Genomic DNA, 15052 nt, shown 5'->3' on the forward strand with positions numbered 1-15052 from the left:
AAATTACATGAAGCAGGGAGAAACTACTTGGGCAGATATTACAGTCAGTTTTACAGCATATCAGGCACTGTAGTACGTATAGATGAGGTTACCTTGATGTTTCCCAACCTGTATATCAAATACATACTGCTGGAACGTGCCCAGCTCACTTCTGAAGAGCTCCTGTGGGTAGTATGATTACTCATAATAAATATAGCTTAAAATATTTTTCCTCCCTATAGCTACCAGAAGATCCTCTCCATTCCATGAATCTGCTCCTCCCCTCCATCCTACTCTTGAGCCCTGTTCTGGATGCATGACGTGTAGCTAACTTGGCACTGCTGAGGTGTGCCCTCTTGTACCTGCAAACACGCCGACTCTTAGGGTTATAGGTAAGCACCTCCTTTGCCTTCACAAACATTTTCTTTCTACTACAAAGCAAAAAAGCCCCAAAGCTGGTGTGTTGAGCACTCAATGGGGATGATGGAAAAAAGCAACAGCACAGTAAAAGGATGAACGTAGAGGTTTCTTGGAAAAAGTGATGAGGACCTCCCCTATGAGTATGAGCCTTGCTGTGTTCAGCTGGTAGTGATCCGGACACCATCTTTGTCCACTAGAAATCAGAGAGCCACATCAGCCTTGACCTGGGGACAGAGGCTGAGAGGTTAAGAAGAGACATCACTTGGGCAGGTTACTGATGAGTATTTTCAAGTCACTCCCCTATCAAACAGGTTTGAATAACCACATTTACTGTCAGTATTATATATATATCAGTATTATACACAGTATTAAATACATGGTTATTCTACTCCCCATAAGCACTGAAGAGATGTGCCAGAGGGCTTATAAAATACAGAAATAATAATTCCATACTTCTTTTGCTTTTCCTTAGCTATATATTTAGTTTCTTCCTTTCTCTTTTTCCCTCTTAACAATCCTTATACTTGGTAGTTTTAATTTTTTCCCTCTTTCAGACTGTCAGTCACAACCAGTATCTTGACTTAAAAAGAGATCTTTTCTTATTTCAGAAGCCTTTTACTGTCACTATGACTGCAGGCTTTCTGCTTATCTCCTGCTCCTCAGATAAGCTTCCCCTTCACTAAGATCCATCCTATAATCTCAACCTATTTATATGTGATTTAACCTCCTTGAGATGAATAGATTTTTTCTGCTTGTTTTATTTGAAGGGATTTTATTTAAGGGACTCAGTTCTGATACAATCTAGACTCTTGGCATTCTGTTAAAAAATACAAGCATTAATGAAGAAAGCTTTCCATTTTCTGAGAAAGGCATTTTGGCAAGAACCATACAAACACAATACTCATGAAAAATTAAAAGGTGAAAACAAATAAACAATTTGCTTTGCATGGGCATAGCACTTTCCAGGCTAGCAAAACTTTGGGGCATATACTTCTGCTGTTGTCATATTGCTGATACAGAAAAGATAATTCCTCTGCTTAGTTCATAAGCAATTAACAAATAATCTTTTTTTTTTTTTTTAACAGCTTGCAGTATACAAAAAGAAAATAGCCTCTTGAAAATCTAATTCCTACATTCTCAAACGGCTTGAAGACTCTGTAGGCTGCTGGAATTAACTGGCTGTGATCTTCTGTAAATCCAGATGTTTACTTCATTAAAAGTTCATGAAATCTAAACACACTCTTCATTCCATATATCTCTTACATGTCTCTCAAACATTTATTCTGTTGATATATTTATTTTTAGTGATAATATATTGGCATATACAAACATGGAGCATACATAGATGACATCTTACAGGAAATCCCTACAAAGCAGAGTAGTAACTCCTCTATGTAAACACTTGCAACAGGAAAGCACATTCAGAATTTTCTAGACACATGAACTGAATTCTATTTGGGCCTCTCCAAGAGGCCAAGAGCAAAATACATGCAGTGAACTTTTCTAAGAAGGAAGACAAGCTTGTCAAACTCACTTTCAAGCAAGTAGAAGCAACCCTTAGCCTTTCTTTACAGGTAAGAAACAGATGCTTTTCATTACTTTGGGCAATAACATCTCATTAGCACAGCACATCAGCAAGCTGGGTAACATCAGCTATGCCTGATTAAGTTGATTCCAAGTTTCTTCAAGCTTGGCTCAGTCCAAAGAAAAAATCAGGTTGGTTTATGCAGTGGATAACAGGTAGGAGAAGTCCTGGAAACACCGCTAAGGATAAGGGCTGAAGGAAATGTGCTGGCAAACTCAATTTTGGCCCTAACAGAAGGCTGTCTGCTATCTCACCCTCTAGGCAGAGATTTTTGGCAGTTTTGGAGCGAATAATTTCCCCTGCCAAGTAACTGAAATATATTCTCTGTGACACATTATTTTACATAGCAGGTCAGGAAGGGTATCAGTGAATAGGAGCTCCAGCATCCCTTTCTGGCACGGGTTGAACAGCTGAGATACACTGCCTGCAGGAGCTAAGAGTGTGTAATTACAGCCTTCACTCACAGATGTCCTCACTGGCATGAACTCTAGTTGTAGCCATTGGTGACATGTGCTTTGGCAAGTTCTTGACAGAATGGACATTTTCCAGGCTGTCTGGAGCAGCTAAGAGCTTGTGGAGCTGCACTCACCATGTAGGAGCCTCTGGGGCCAAAGAAGGAGAAACAAGTGTGAGTATGCTAACATGGAAGGTTCTCTCTCTCTCTTTATGTCTACAGAAATAGTTTTTAATCTTCACTTCTGTGGAAGTGAATAGCAATTCTCTAATGAGATTTTATTAATTTCATTTCAGCTGTTGTTGAGAGATGATGAAATCTGGTGGAGAGACACTTCACTGAGAAGCACAGTGGAGAGCTGGAACCACCTCTACTCAGAGCATCCTTCAGGACTGGTACCCTGGGGGGACAGGAGCAAGCAGGGGACTGTGAAACACTGCACAAGCCTGGCAGGGTTGGACAGCACTAAGGTCAGTTCTGCCAGTAGGGATACAAACTTGCATCTCAGCAGAGGAGCAAACTAAACTAGTGCAAACATGTTTTTCTCAGGTAGTCAAGCAAGGTACCTAAAGTAGTAAAAAAATAATTTACCAACTTATCTATAGTAGAGTGCTGTGAGCTTTCACTCCCTTCATACCTTTGCAGATGCTGTAAGCACCCCTGCTAAGGATTTTGATATTTCTTCTATTAAACATAATGGGAATTTTAAATTGTTTTCAACAGAAAAAGAAGCAAAGAGAACAAAGCAGCACATTCAATGTCTGAGTCTGTTGAAATGAAAGTCTGCATTTCATTTGCTTATTTTAATCTAACTTAAAGAGTTAATGTTAGTTAAGCACAGCTTGCATTGGTACATAGTGGAAGAAAGCAAAAACAAATGCATTAATTACTGTTCACTGACCACAGTTATGATTTTGAAACATGCTCAATTAGTGAACAGTATACCTCCAAATCACAGCTAAAATTAATACAAAAATTTGAAGCACAATCACCAATGTCATTATTATTAACTATTCTACCTTTGAGGGATCACTCTGTCAAAAATAATAATTTTATCAATACATTTTAAATTCCTTTTTATAAAACACATTTTTTTAAGAAAAAGGTGTAAGTAAGACCTGTAAATTTAAAAAATTCCATTAAAAGGCATTTTTTCTTGGATAGAATTCCTACCCAGGAATGATACCATTCTTGTGATCAACTTCTCAGAATAGACTTAGGTACAGCCCTTAACTTGCTCCTCTGCAAATCAATGCTCTTATTTTTGATTGTATCGAAAAGCACCAAAAAATGTGGTTTTACCCCTTTAAAACCTATCTGAAGCCTGTCCAACCCTACAGGAAGGTAGGCTGGTAAGAAGGGGGAGTAGAAGTTGCTTTTTTTATCCTAATTAGCTAGATAATGAGTTGTATTTTCCCTATTAGGAGAGCTCTTTTGCTGAATCCTCACACTGTTAAGTTCTAAGAGACAGCTTAAGGCTCTTGACTCACACTGATGGTAATGCAGAAGACAGATGTAGTTTCCACTCATGTTTTGCAGAGGCCTGATTGTGTTTCTGTTGTTGTTGTGGTAGAAGCCAGGTCAGAATGCTATTTATTCACAGATAGGAGAATTGCCGAGAGAAGATTTGAAGACATGACTGAAATGTTTCACAGAGATACAGAAGATTACTTTCAGAGAGCCAGGGCTCACAAAAAGAACTCTGATTTAAAGCTGCTCCATAGGGGTTGTGAGTAATTTAGCATAGGAGAAAAGCCTCAGATGTTGTGCATGTAAAATACCACTGCATGTTATAAAATGACACAGCTGTCCTCTGCTCCCTTGGTATTGGACAGGGCTGTAACTTCCTTATAATTAACCAAAACAGGAGATCAAATATCACATTTTCCTAGAGATCACCTGAAAAGAAGCAGCTGGGAGTATTTCCCCATTTGACATAGGGTGCACAGGCTCTTTTCCTGTGTTCTCCAAATTCAGTGATGCTCAAGACGTGTGTGGAAGGTGTCCCCTTCAGTGTTCTTGCTCACTGAGGCAGAAACCACCTGCATGTCCCCACAACATTGAGAGGCTGCTTTTTGTCTGCTAATTTTCACAAAGGTGCTCGAAGGAAATTAACCCAGCTCTGACCTTCACTAATTGCTCACTTGATTACGTTTCTCAGTCACACTCTGTAGCTCTGTATTGGCCAAGGACACAGAATACACTGCTAATGTCTGTCCTCCCTCTCTCCCTCCCTCTTCTCCACACTCTGCACAGCATTGCCCTCCCAAAATTATCCAAAGAAATGTCTGCAGCACCCTGGTAGGAGGAAAGTGCATGAGCCCTTGATGATTTTCTGAGGTCCCTTACAGCCTCTGTTATTCTGGCTCTTCAACATCTTTCATGCTTGAATGTGCAGATTTCCACAGCAGCTGGATTTCCTAGGACATGCAGTTCCAGCTAAATGCATCTTGCTGTAAATGCAAACACAGACAAAACAATTTCTATGAACAGATATTGTCAGATGTAACTTGACAGGTAACATTCATTACAATTCACATGAAATATTGAAATCTATGAATGTATACATTTGTGTTCAACTATATACAGCCTGTGAAACTGAGTTTGCAGAGAGAGGCAGCCTCTCTTTAGAAGGAGTTGAATTCTTCTTCTGTCATTGGGTGGAATAATGCATAATTCAGTTTTTGGAGATATTACTTGGTATCACTTGAGCATAATGCTGAGGCTGATAAGTTCACTCTGAACAATGACTCAGAAATGGGAAAGGTTTCAGCCTAATAGCCATCCATTGACTGTCAAAGTCAAACCTATGAAACTGCACACATTTTAGAGAGCATGTAAGTCCCCAAAAAGCAAAGGATTTCTGACTCTTAGGCAATATGCTAAGACTAGTGGGACTAGTAGACTCTTTTTCTTGCACTGTCTTAACAAGACTGTGAAGCTTGAATGAGCATATTTGAACCTCCAATTCAGTTTAGATCATTACCTCCTTTTGATGATTTTATGCAGAAGGCTAAATATTTCACTGAACTCAGTATTAAAATTCAAACAATGCAGTCATATGTAATTAGGTATTTTCTAAGCAATATTATACCACTTCACACAGCGAAGACTGCTAGAAGAAATAATACACCAATTTCTGTTCAGAACAGGGATAAAATATGCTCTTGCCCAACTAAGTTTCTCACGAAGAAGCTGAAGACGTAATAGTTTACATCTACCAAAAAAGTATCGTTTTCTCTTTATCTGCCTTGGGTCACGCTGGCAATACTTTGGAGCCCTTTGTATTTCTTAATAGCAATGTGGATTTACTGCCACTAGGTGTTACCCTTCCTCCATTTGTGAAGAAAACTGTCCTCCCTGAATAAACCTGGCTCATCCGTGGGTGTACCGCCCAAAACGCAAAACAGGGGCCCATCGCGATGGAAGTATCTTTGTAAACATGGAAACAACAAAAGCTTCCCCCGCAAAACCCCCCACAAACAAACAAAAGTCACCCCCCCCCCCCCCCGCCGAATCCACTAAACTAATCCCCCCAAACCAATGTAAACGTCTCAAAATATTAAAAGAAGAAAAACTGTTGTATCCTGACAGGTTAAGACAGTGTCCCTGTAGCTAGTTCTGGTCAGCAGCTAATAGCAAACACTGACATGTGACTGTCTTACCTGTAAGAGCTACTGCCCAGAAATGTCCCAACACTGCACAGTCAGAGATATTCAACTCCATGTTTATTGTCATAAAGCCTTGTCTGTTCACTAGACCATATTTAATATTTACCAGCCTTTATGGGGGCTGTATGCCTTACAGGAGGCATTCTGTGGCAGCCTTTAATGTTACATGTACCAATATTTCACTGTCTCCCACACAAAACAAGAATAAACCACTACGACTGTGTTACGCAACCCAATGACTGACACATAAGTAAAAAATTGTTGATATATTTACCCATTGTAATACCCACAGACGAGGTCCAATCCTCCTCACTGAGACAAACGTTGCCAAATGAAAAGAGATGGGAAATGGAGAAGAAATTAGATGAACATATTGTGAAAAGAGGAAAAATTTGTTGACGAAAGAAGTCACAATAACCAAAGCCTCGCAGCCAGGCAAGGCATAAAGCAGCAGTGAGATGCCCACAGAATATCATTTCTCTGAAGAGACGTAGCTTCAAAACAGTTATTTCAGTGCTGGGCATGTTTTTAAGCCCAGAAAATGACATCTATCTCAGAGACAAACGCTGCAAGCTGGGTCTTTGCCCAGGGCTGTTGAACAGGCTGTATGAACAGTGTCTTGAGAAGGCTCCTTGCTCCCTTTTAGAAGGGGAGGCTGGAGTCAGCTTCACATTGACAGAGAGAACAAGCAGTGGGATGGACTGGTTTGTGCCCTCAAAAAAAACCTGGGACAGTGGGCCAAATACCTTATTGTGTCAGCTGTGCTCCTCCCAACCCCTTTGATGTGCATGGCTTTGGACATCCCAGGGTGCTGCACAGCAGCAGGTGGGTCCTTGTCACCTGATCTCCCACGAGACAGAAGGCAGGCAGAGGAGCTCTGAGGAGCCAGTGGCTGCAGCAGCAGCATAACTTACTCATCTCTGAAGCTTCTGAAAAAATGCACTGGAAGAATCCATTAAGCTCAGGTCTTATCAAGTCTGGTCTCAAATCTAACAAAGCTCAAGACAAACAGAGTCAAGTCTAATGAATATGTTAGGGTTTTTTTTTTTCTTAACCTGCATTGATACTCACCTAATGCCAGAAAAATGAAATTATTTTAATTAACAGATGAATTAAAGATCCCATTTTTTAAATATGGGCTAAGACTCACCTGCTGGTAAGGTACAAAATCTTCCACTGCAAGTTCTGCTATGAATAAGCGCCTGCTCAAGCATTATATGATCTCATCCTCTGGGTGCACAGTTTAATCACAGTGCTCTCAATAGAGAGCCCACACTAGGGAAGTGGAGTTTAAAATACGAATCTGTGGGAGGCTCTTGAGGTGGCTTCTTGCTAAGTATGGCCGGGAGCAGGGTGATGTGGGGGGAGATGCCACATTAAGAGACCAAGAGGTAAAAGCAACTCCATAAAACTGTCACCAGCAAACCACCACGTGAAAATTTCATGTGCTTTTACTCTGGTGAATTGCCCCTGAAATAGTATACAGAAAGAAAACAAAAATTCTGTGTGTGGCAGTACATGTCATGTTATTTCCCCCCTTTTTTTCCTCCAGCAACAAACTCAGGTGTTTAAATGGGTGGCAAAACAACTTAATTCAAGATTATTTAATTTCCTCCCTCATCTTTCAGAACTGTTTTAACCTCTCTTCTACTTCTCTCAAAAAAAACCCAAACAAAAAATGAACAACCAAAACAAAAACCTAAACGAAACCAAACAAAAAAAAAAAAAAAAGAAAAAAAGAAAAAAAGAAAATAGAAACAAGCTCTTGTAACAAAATGTCAGCAAAGCGTCAGATTAACCTACTTTGCCATTCCACTCCCACAAATGAAAATACTTGGTCAAAACCCTGGTAACTGGATTTCCAACATGGAAAAACTAGTGGTCCACATCTTTCTAACCATATTCTTAGTCTTGTTCAGATGAAACTCCTGTAAATTCTGAGTGTCCACTCTCCCCAGACCACAGTATCTCTCTGTCAGCTCTCCCCTGACACATTATTTTTACCACCCATTCCCTTTTCAAAACTTCTGTTTCTCAACTCCCCCTCTTCTTCCTCTTCTTCTCTTGGGCAAACTTATCTTGCTTCTCGAGAACTAGCTTGCCTTTCCTTCCTTTTCCACTTCTCGCTTTTTGAAGGGCTTCTAGCCCCTGCCTCTACATCTTTTGATTTCTACTTCACCGACCACTGCAATGGGGCACTTGCAGCAGGGTAGTTTGGAGAGGGCTTCGCTCCCCCCTACGAAAGAGAGCACTGACCATTGTCTTCACACTCGTCGGACGTTCCTGTCCTCCGAGCTGTTCTCTCGAGGAAGAAAGCACGCGTGAACTGCCACTGGAGAGCAGCTGAATGCATCGAGGCAGCAGCTCTTTACCGCTGCTTGCAGAGAGACACAGAAGCGTAGATTAAATTCAAGCAAAAGCCTGAAACAAATGCTTTCTACCAACGCATGTTAAATAGGTGCTTATGCTTCACGCAGATCCCGATGTACCTAATTAATCCTAATTAAATCTGAGCTGTAAGGGCACCTAAATACACAAATATGCACGCAGACACGAGGAGCCCGGCTCTCACGGTTGAAGTGCTGCTTGTCAGGCACCTGGAGGGGACCCCATGGGCGCCGAGGTGTCCCTCGCCGCCGGGGCATCCCTGGGACGGCGCTCCCGGCGCCTCCCAACGGTGCGGTCCGTGCGTCTGCCTCCGGGAATGAGGATCGGCGGGGGGTTTTATGGAGTCCTTCATGGGGGTGTCTCGCAAGCCCGAAACAGGCCGGGGAGCCGCGGGAGGAGAGAGCGGGCAGCACCGCAGGCTCGCGTTTTCTCCTGCGTTTTCTCCCGGAGGGAGGGGACACAGTTATCTCGCCGGGGTTCTCATTTGGAGAGGGTTGGGACAAGCCTTAGGAGGATTAGCAGGGCTGCAGCACAGCGCCTTCGGGGGAGCAGCACCGTCCCGCCGCTTGCCCGCTCCTGCACTTCGGGGCAAACAGAGGGCTTTTCCTGCCTGCGGAAAACGAGACGCCTCGCAGAAGCCGAGGAGCGAGCCGGAGCCGGAGCCTCGCTCAGGGGCACAGGGGGAGGCAGGGAGAGAGGCGGGACCCCAAGGTTTTACCCCCGCCGGACACGCACCACGGCGCTCGCCCACGGCGACGGGAGCCCGGCGGGCGCGCACCGGGCGGGGAGAGGCTCCCCACCGCAACCGGGGAAGGAGGGGGGGAACGGGGGACGGACGACGACGGGGGACCCTGCGTCAGTGCAGGGCCGTCCCCTTCTCCTCCCCGTGCGCTCGGCTCTGCCTCCCGCCAGCCTCCCACGCCTCCCGCGAGGTGCGGCCGCGCTACATAAACACGGCCCTGCCGCCGGAGCCGGGGCTCTCCGTTCGCAGCCCGACGGAGGAGTTTGTCCGGCAGCGGGCAGAGGCGCGGCCGCGGGGAGCGCAGCGGCAGCGCGGCTCCGGCGCCAGACGGGGCGGGAGGCTGCGGCGGGCAGCAGCAGCGGAGGGCTGCGCGCTCCCCCGAGGGCGGCGGCCCTGCCGTAGCCCAGGCGGCCGGAGGAAGAGGAGGAGGAGGAGGAAGGGCGTGGGCTCCGGCGGGCTCGCTCCGGTATGGCCCTGGCGGACAGCGCCCGTGGGCTGCCCAACGGCGGCGGCGTGTCGCCCGCGGCGGGGAGCGGGGCGCCGGGCAGCGGGGCGGCCGCGGCGGCGACGGGCGGCTGGGCTTCCTTCCCGGAGATCGTGGAGCTGAACGTGGGCGGGCAGGTGTACGTGACGCGGCGCTGCACCGTGGTCTCGGTGCGCGACTCGCTGCTCTGGCGCATGTTCTCGCAGCAGCAGCCCAGCGAGCTGCCCCGGGACAGCAAGGGTCGCTTCTTCCTCGACCGCGACGGCTTCCTCTTCCGCTACATCCTGGACTACCTGCGGGACCTGCAGCTGGTGCTGCCCGAGCACTTCCCCGAGCGCAGCCGCCTCCAGCGGGAGGCTGAGTACTTCCAGCTGCCCGACCTGGCTCGGCGCCTGGCGCAGACTCGGGCGGTCGCCGCCCGCCCCGCCGTCCTGCACCGCGACGGCTCCATCTGCGCCGAGGAGCCGCCGCCGCCGCTGCTCGGATACCTGGAGGCCGAGCCGCTGGAAGGCGGCGGCGGGGCCGTGGCGTCCGCCCCGTCGCCCACGGCCAGCCGCAGCCCCTCGGGCGGGCCGCTGCTCACGCCCTCGCAGTCGCTGGACGGGGCGGGCGGGCGGCGCTCGGGCTACATCACCATCGGCTACCGGGGCTCCTACACCATCGGGCGGGAGGCGCAGGCCGATGCCAAATTCCGGCGGGTGGCCCGCATCACCGTCTGCGGCAAGACGGCCCTGGCCAAAGAGGTCTTCGGGGAGACCTTGAACGAGAGCCGCGACCCCGACCGCCCTCCTGAGCGCTACACCGCCCGCTACTACCTCAAGTTCAACTTCCTCGAGCAAGCCTTCGACCGGCTCTCCGAGGCCGGCTTCCGCATGGCCGCCTGCTCCTCCACCGGCACCTGCGCCTTCGGTCCCGAGCAGGGCGGTCCCGCCGATGACAAGATCTGGACCAGCTACACCGAGTACGTTTTCTGCCGGGACTGAGCATCCGCCCAGCCCGTGGCGTGGGGACAAGACAGCCGGCCCTGCACACCCTCGCACCTACGGTCCCCTCGCATCCCGAAGGAAGGAGGATGTGAAGCGGGGCTGTGTCTCCCTGTGCTTTTCTCACCCCGGTTTCTGCCTCCACGCACAAGGCGGGCCAGCCCCGGCGCAGCCCCCACCCCTCTTGCAGCACCTCCTGACGGCCCCGGGGCAGGAGGTCACCGTGTTGTGCCTCGGCTGTCGTGTCCCTGCTTGGCCATGTCCTGGCTCCCACCTTCACCCTCCCTCCTGCATCTCCCAGTAGCTGTGTTGGTAGCAAGGGAGGAGAGAAATATTGGGAGTAGACAAATGCCAGTCCCACAAAAGCATGCATGTGCACCCAGTCTTTGTCCCTCTCCCCACTCAGAGCTGAGGTACAGCTCTGGCAGGGTGGAGTGTTTTAAAAATCATCCAGGCAGGGGCTGAGAAGCTTGAAGTTGCTTTGAGCAACTTCTGTTGAAGATGGCATGACAAATGCCTGTCTTTTCCCATCCCAATACCCTTATGAGGGAGTTTGCCTTGGTGGGCAGACCCCAAATTGTCCATTTTTAACTCCTCCCTTCCCCACCCATCAAAGCGATGCCTGTCTGTGAAGGACTGTCACATAGAAAGGAAGCCTGACTGTGAGGGGTTTGCACTGGCTCATACTTTATCTGTTGAGATGAGCAATTTTGCAGGAGGCGTGCATGTGGCCCTTCACAAGTGGTTGCTCCCATCTCCCCTCTTTGCTCCCCATGTCTCTGAACTCCTCTCTGTTAAGCTGGACCAGGGCCTGCACAGCGAGCACGCAAGGCTGATGTGAAAGGACAGATTTGCTGGATAACCAACCATTTGAACTATGAAGTGTCCTCAGAGACATGTGTTTATTCCCTTGAGAGGTAAAACAAAGACACTTTGAAAAATTAAAGTGCTTGTGAATTGTAACTTCCATGGGTGGTCTGAAGTCCTTATAATTCTCTTGAAGTTACTGTCTCTAATATGGACAGAAATCTCAATGTGTATTTCCTTAAACACCCTCAAAACTATGGGAGTGAGGTGAAGCCAGGCTTGCCTGAGTAAATAGGGCCTGGGTCCTGGGAAGCTGAAATCATGTACATTGAATTAGTGCAAGATGTACATTATAACTGTCATCAAGAGCACCCTTGTTACTTTTTGTCGTGTTACTGCTGTAAAACTCTGAAGCCAGCAGATGACAAAAATCACGTTTTAAAGAGCCATTTCCTTAGTTTTCATAGCAGTATTATCTGGGCACTGACACTGTACCTCTTCCTAGACAAACTTAGTGCTTAGAAAGGATTGAGCCCTGTCCTCAGAAAAACAAGGATGATGCCAACTTTCTTCAGGGGAAATTACTTCTGAGCTGTATTTTGTTACTGCTGAGTAACAGTCTTTCCCAGAGGAGGCAGTCAGAGTCTGCATTGGAACAGATGATCTGAACCGCAGGTTTTACAGAGATTCAGCAGCTCTTTCTAATAAATTTCTTGAAGTCTGGAGTATAAAAGCACTTCCCTTTAAAAACCTAAACTTGATTTAAGAATGTGTATAGCCTGTTCAGACCGTGACAGAAAAATATCCTAAATATACCTAAAGTGTTGAAGAATTTAGCAGTACATATTAAAGGCTTGAAGTTATGTTTTTAAAACTCTTGAACAATAATTCTAGTTCTAGCTAGTTCTAGGTCTAACTCCAAATTTAGAAATACTGCTGGCACCTGTATTCTAACCAAAGAATTTCACAGTAGGGCTTTTTTAAAAAACCCAAATTCCTTTGGAAACAGCTATAGCTACATTTCTATTGAGTTTCAGTGCTCAGTCTCTGTTCACTTGGTCTTTCATTAAGTGCATGCACAGCTACATACAACTGAAAATAATTTGCATCACTATGGCTTCTTTTTTCTAATATTACCAAGGCTGTATATCAACATGATTGAAGATGTGCATATGAAAGTGCTGGATACTGTCCATTTGTAGATAGTTGTATTATGGAGTATTTTTAAAAGGATAGAAATGTAAACCTGCCAAACTAGATGAGCAATAAGAATCAGTGAGAGGCCAATACACCTGAGGATGGAATGAAGTCTGTTTGTCCTATGCCTTACTCTGAGATGTCTTCTTTGTGCTTAACTTTCACCACAAGTGAAAAGACATTGATCACCACAGCTACTAGGTCTTTACAGTGCACTTCTCGAGAGTAATGACCGTCTTTTTCTAGTTTCTGTTAAGTAACTCTGAAGTATGTTTTTTAAGATTTTGTATAAAATCAGTTTTCAGTAAAGTGTTCAAATTTGCTCTAGATAGCTTTCTTTTTTTAAGAATCTGCTAGCTTACTAAATCCATCATAGGAGCTATGTATAGGGGCAGTTTTAAATTGACCTTGTGATTTAGTGTACATATATACAGTATATAAACATTTTACAGTAATCATTTAGTTTTTTTAACAATTTTAGTGCTACAGGATTTCATAATGTATCTAGCTGAGCATTTTCACATTATGTTATGTACATAACATGGTAATGTGTTACTGGTTTCTTATACCTGTTTCAATGGAAAAAACTGAATATGAGTATCATCAGCTTGTAGAACTGAAATTGATGACATATTTGCTTGAATGTGAATCTTCTAGGTGGCTGAATGCATCTCTAACAAAGATTGCCTGTCTTTTGATTAATTGTTGCCTATCCCTTTCCTGGCAGACAACCTAGTAATTTTCACTTTTTGCGTAAAAATTTATGTAATATAAACCGGATTTTTTTTCTAGTCTTTGTGCTAAAAATTTTAAGTGTTATTAGTCTTAAGAAATGGGCCTTTAATTTACTGATAACTCATTATCAGTATCGTCAGCAGGCTTAAAATGATGGTGCCATAAATATAACAGTCATTTGATGCTTTGCCACAGAAGATGACACTTTTCTGAACCATTACTTAGTAATGGCAGTAAACTTTTTAAAAGGAAAAATGCTCAAGGCAAATTCAATGAGTTTTACTTGTCTGTTCTATTGAGAGCTTGAAGAATGGATAAACACAACGACTCTGCTGACTTGTTGACATGAAAACATACAAAAATATAAAGGCACAATACTGGAGTCCTGTCTACGTTTTGTAGCTGTTGCTGTTCACAGTTCATGTACTTATGGATGAATGCAGTAGCATTTACAAGTGCTATTAAAAAATCCACAAGGGCAGTCTTTCTTTTAATTAGAAGTTAAGGCAGTTAGGTCTTTTCAGTGATGCATATCATGAAGGGTGATTTTGCATATGTTTGATAGGATGTTTATATTTTTATACATGTAGATAATGAGCCACTTATTCATTCTTATTTTCACATGTATAGCATTGAAAATAAAGATCCTCCTAGGACAAAGTTGCATACCAAATTAAATTTTTGTTCTTTAAATATTAACTCAGTTGTGTGGTTTATGCTGTCCTTTTTATTCTCTCTGCAGATGTTGTTAGCTTTGTTCTCCCACAGTATCATATTTGTAACTTCAGCAAAGACTCTAAACTAATGTGTTAAACAGAAACACAGAAAAAATTATGTATACAGAGACCTCTAGTAACACCTATGGCAAGATAAACAGAAATGCATAGTACTCAGACTGCATCATTTCCTTTTAAGCATCACAGAGAATTTTTGTAGTACTGGTAAGTCAGTCCTCAGGAAGAAATAGTGATTGAACATCTTAATTTGAATAGCATTGAGGAATTGTTGAAGTCAAATGTTGATGTTTTTTATGAAGCTAGAGAATAATGACATGGGATACAATGCTCATTTAATGAAAGAAACATTAATGCCTAAGGTAATACATGATCTGAGAGAACTGCATCTAGAATTTTTAATTAGCTGCTTTGTGGTATCTAGCAAACTCTTCTAAACTTGTGGTCAGCTTCATAGAAAATTAGTAGTGACTTTTTAGTATAATCCACATGTGAAGTGCCTGTACATTTAATAGTTCTTTCTTGGGTATCATGGTTATACTACAAAGGAACCAGCTGAAGGAAGTTTAATCAACTGTTTAATTTGACAGCTTGATAGTATTTGAGTGCTTTGTTATCATGCAATAATGTAAGAAAGGAGGTCATTCTATGAGCAACAAAACTTTGTGTCTGAAGGCCTCATTTTCTTTGTCTTACTCCTTCTGCTCATCCCTGCCAATTTTATTCAATTTCTACTTGAAAAAGGAGGCACATTCCTTGACAGAGCCACCTTCTGCTAGGCTGAAGGTTACGGCTGAATTTTGGCTTTGTACCCCCATGAACTACAGATTTTCTTCTTCCTTTCCCTTACCCCACCATCAGTATTCATAGAAT

At 44.6% G+C, this 15052-nt stretch overlaps 2 protein-coding genes across 4 annotated transcripts in view; one reads left to right on the forward strand and one right to left on the reverse strand.

Annotated features, from left to right (window-relative positions):
- ACOD1 (aconitate decarboxylase 1) overlaps positions 1-8554 on the reverse strand; it is a 33542-nt gene extending 24988 nt beyond the window's left edge. Inside the window, exons 1-3 of one of the 3 annotated variants that reach the window (XM_071431046.1) lie at positions 8366-8554; positions 6384-6421; positions 4788-4891 (exon numbers count right to left, since the gene is read on the reverse strand). The gene's annotated coding sequence lies outside the window, so the exon portion shown is untranslated. Of the gene's footprint in view, positions 1-4787; positions 4892-6383 lie in introns of all 3 variants that reach the window. The other 2 variants (XM_071431045.1, XM_071431044.1) reach the window with 2 other exon arrangements.
- Positions 8555-9704: 1150 nt separating this feature from the next.
- Positions 9705-14144, forward strand: KCTD12 (potassium channel tetramerization domain containing 12). Its single transcript, XM_071431047.1, has one exon. The coding sequence runs from the start codon at positions 9708-9710 to the stop codon at positions 10704-10706; it is 999 nt and encodes a 332-aa protein (XP_071287148.1). The 5' UTR covers positions 9705-9707; the 3' UTR covers positions 10707-14144.
- The last annotated feature ends 908 nt before the right edge of the window (positions 14145-15052 follow it).

The sequence above is a fragment of the Agelaius tricolor genome, unplaced genomic scaffold, assembly GCF_023055355.1.
Source record: "Agelaius tricolor isolate 1412-34295 unplaced genomic scaffold, bAgeTri1.0.p SCAF_7, whole genome shotgun sequence".
Lineage (NCBI taxonomy): Eukaryota > Metazoa > Chordata > Aves > Passeriformes > Icteridae > Agelaius > Agelaius tricolor.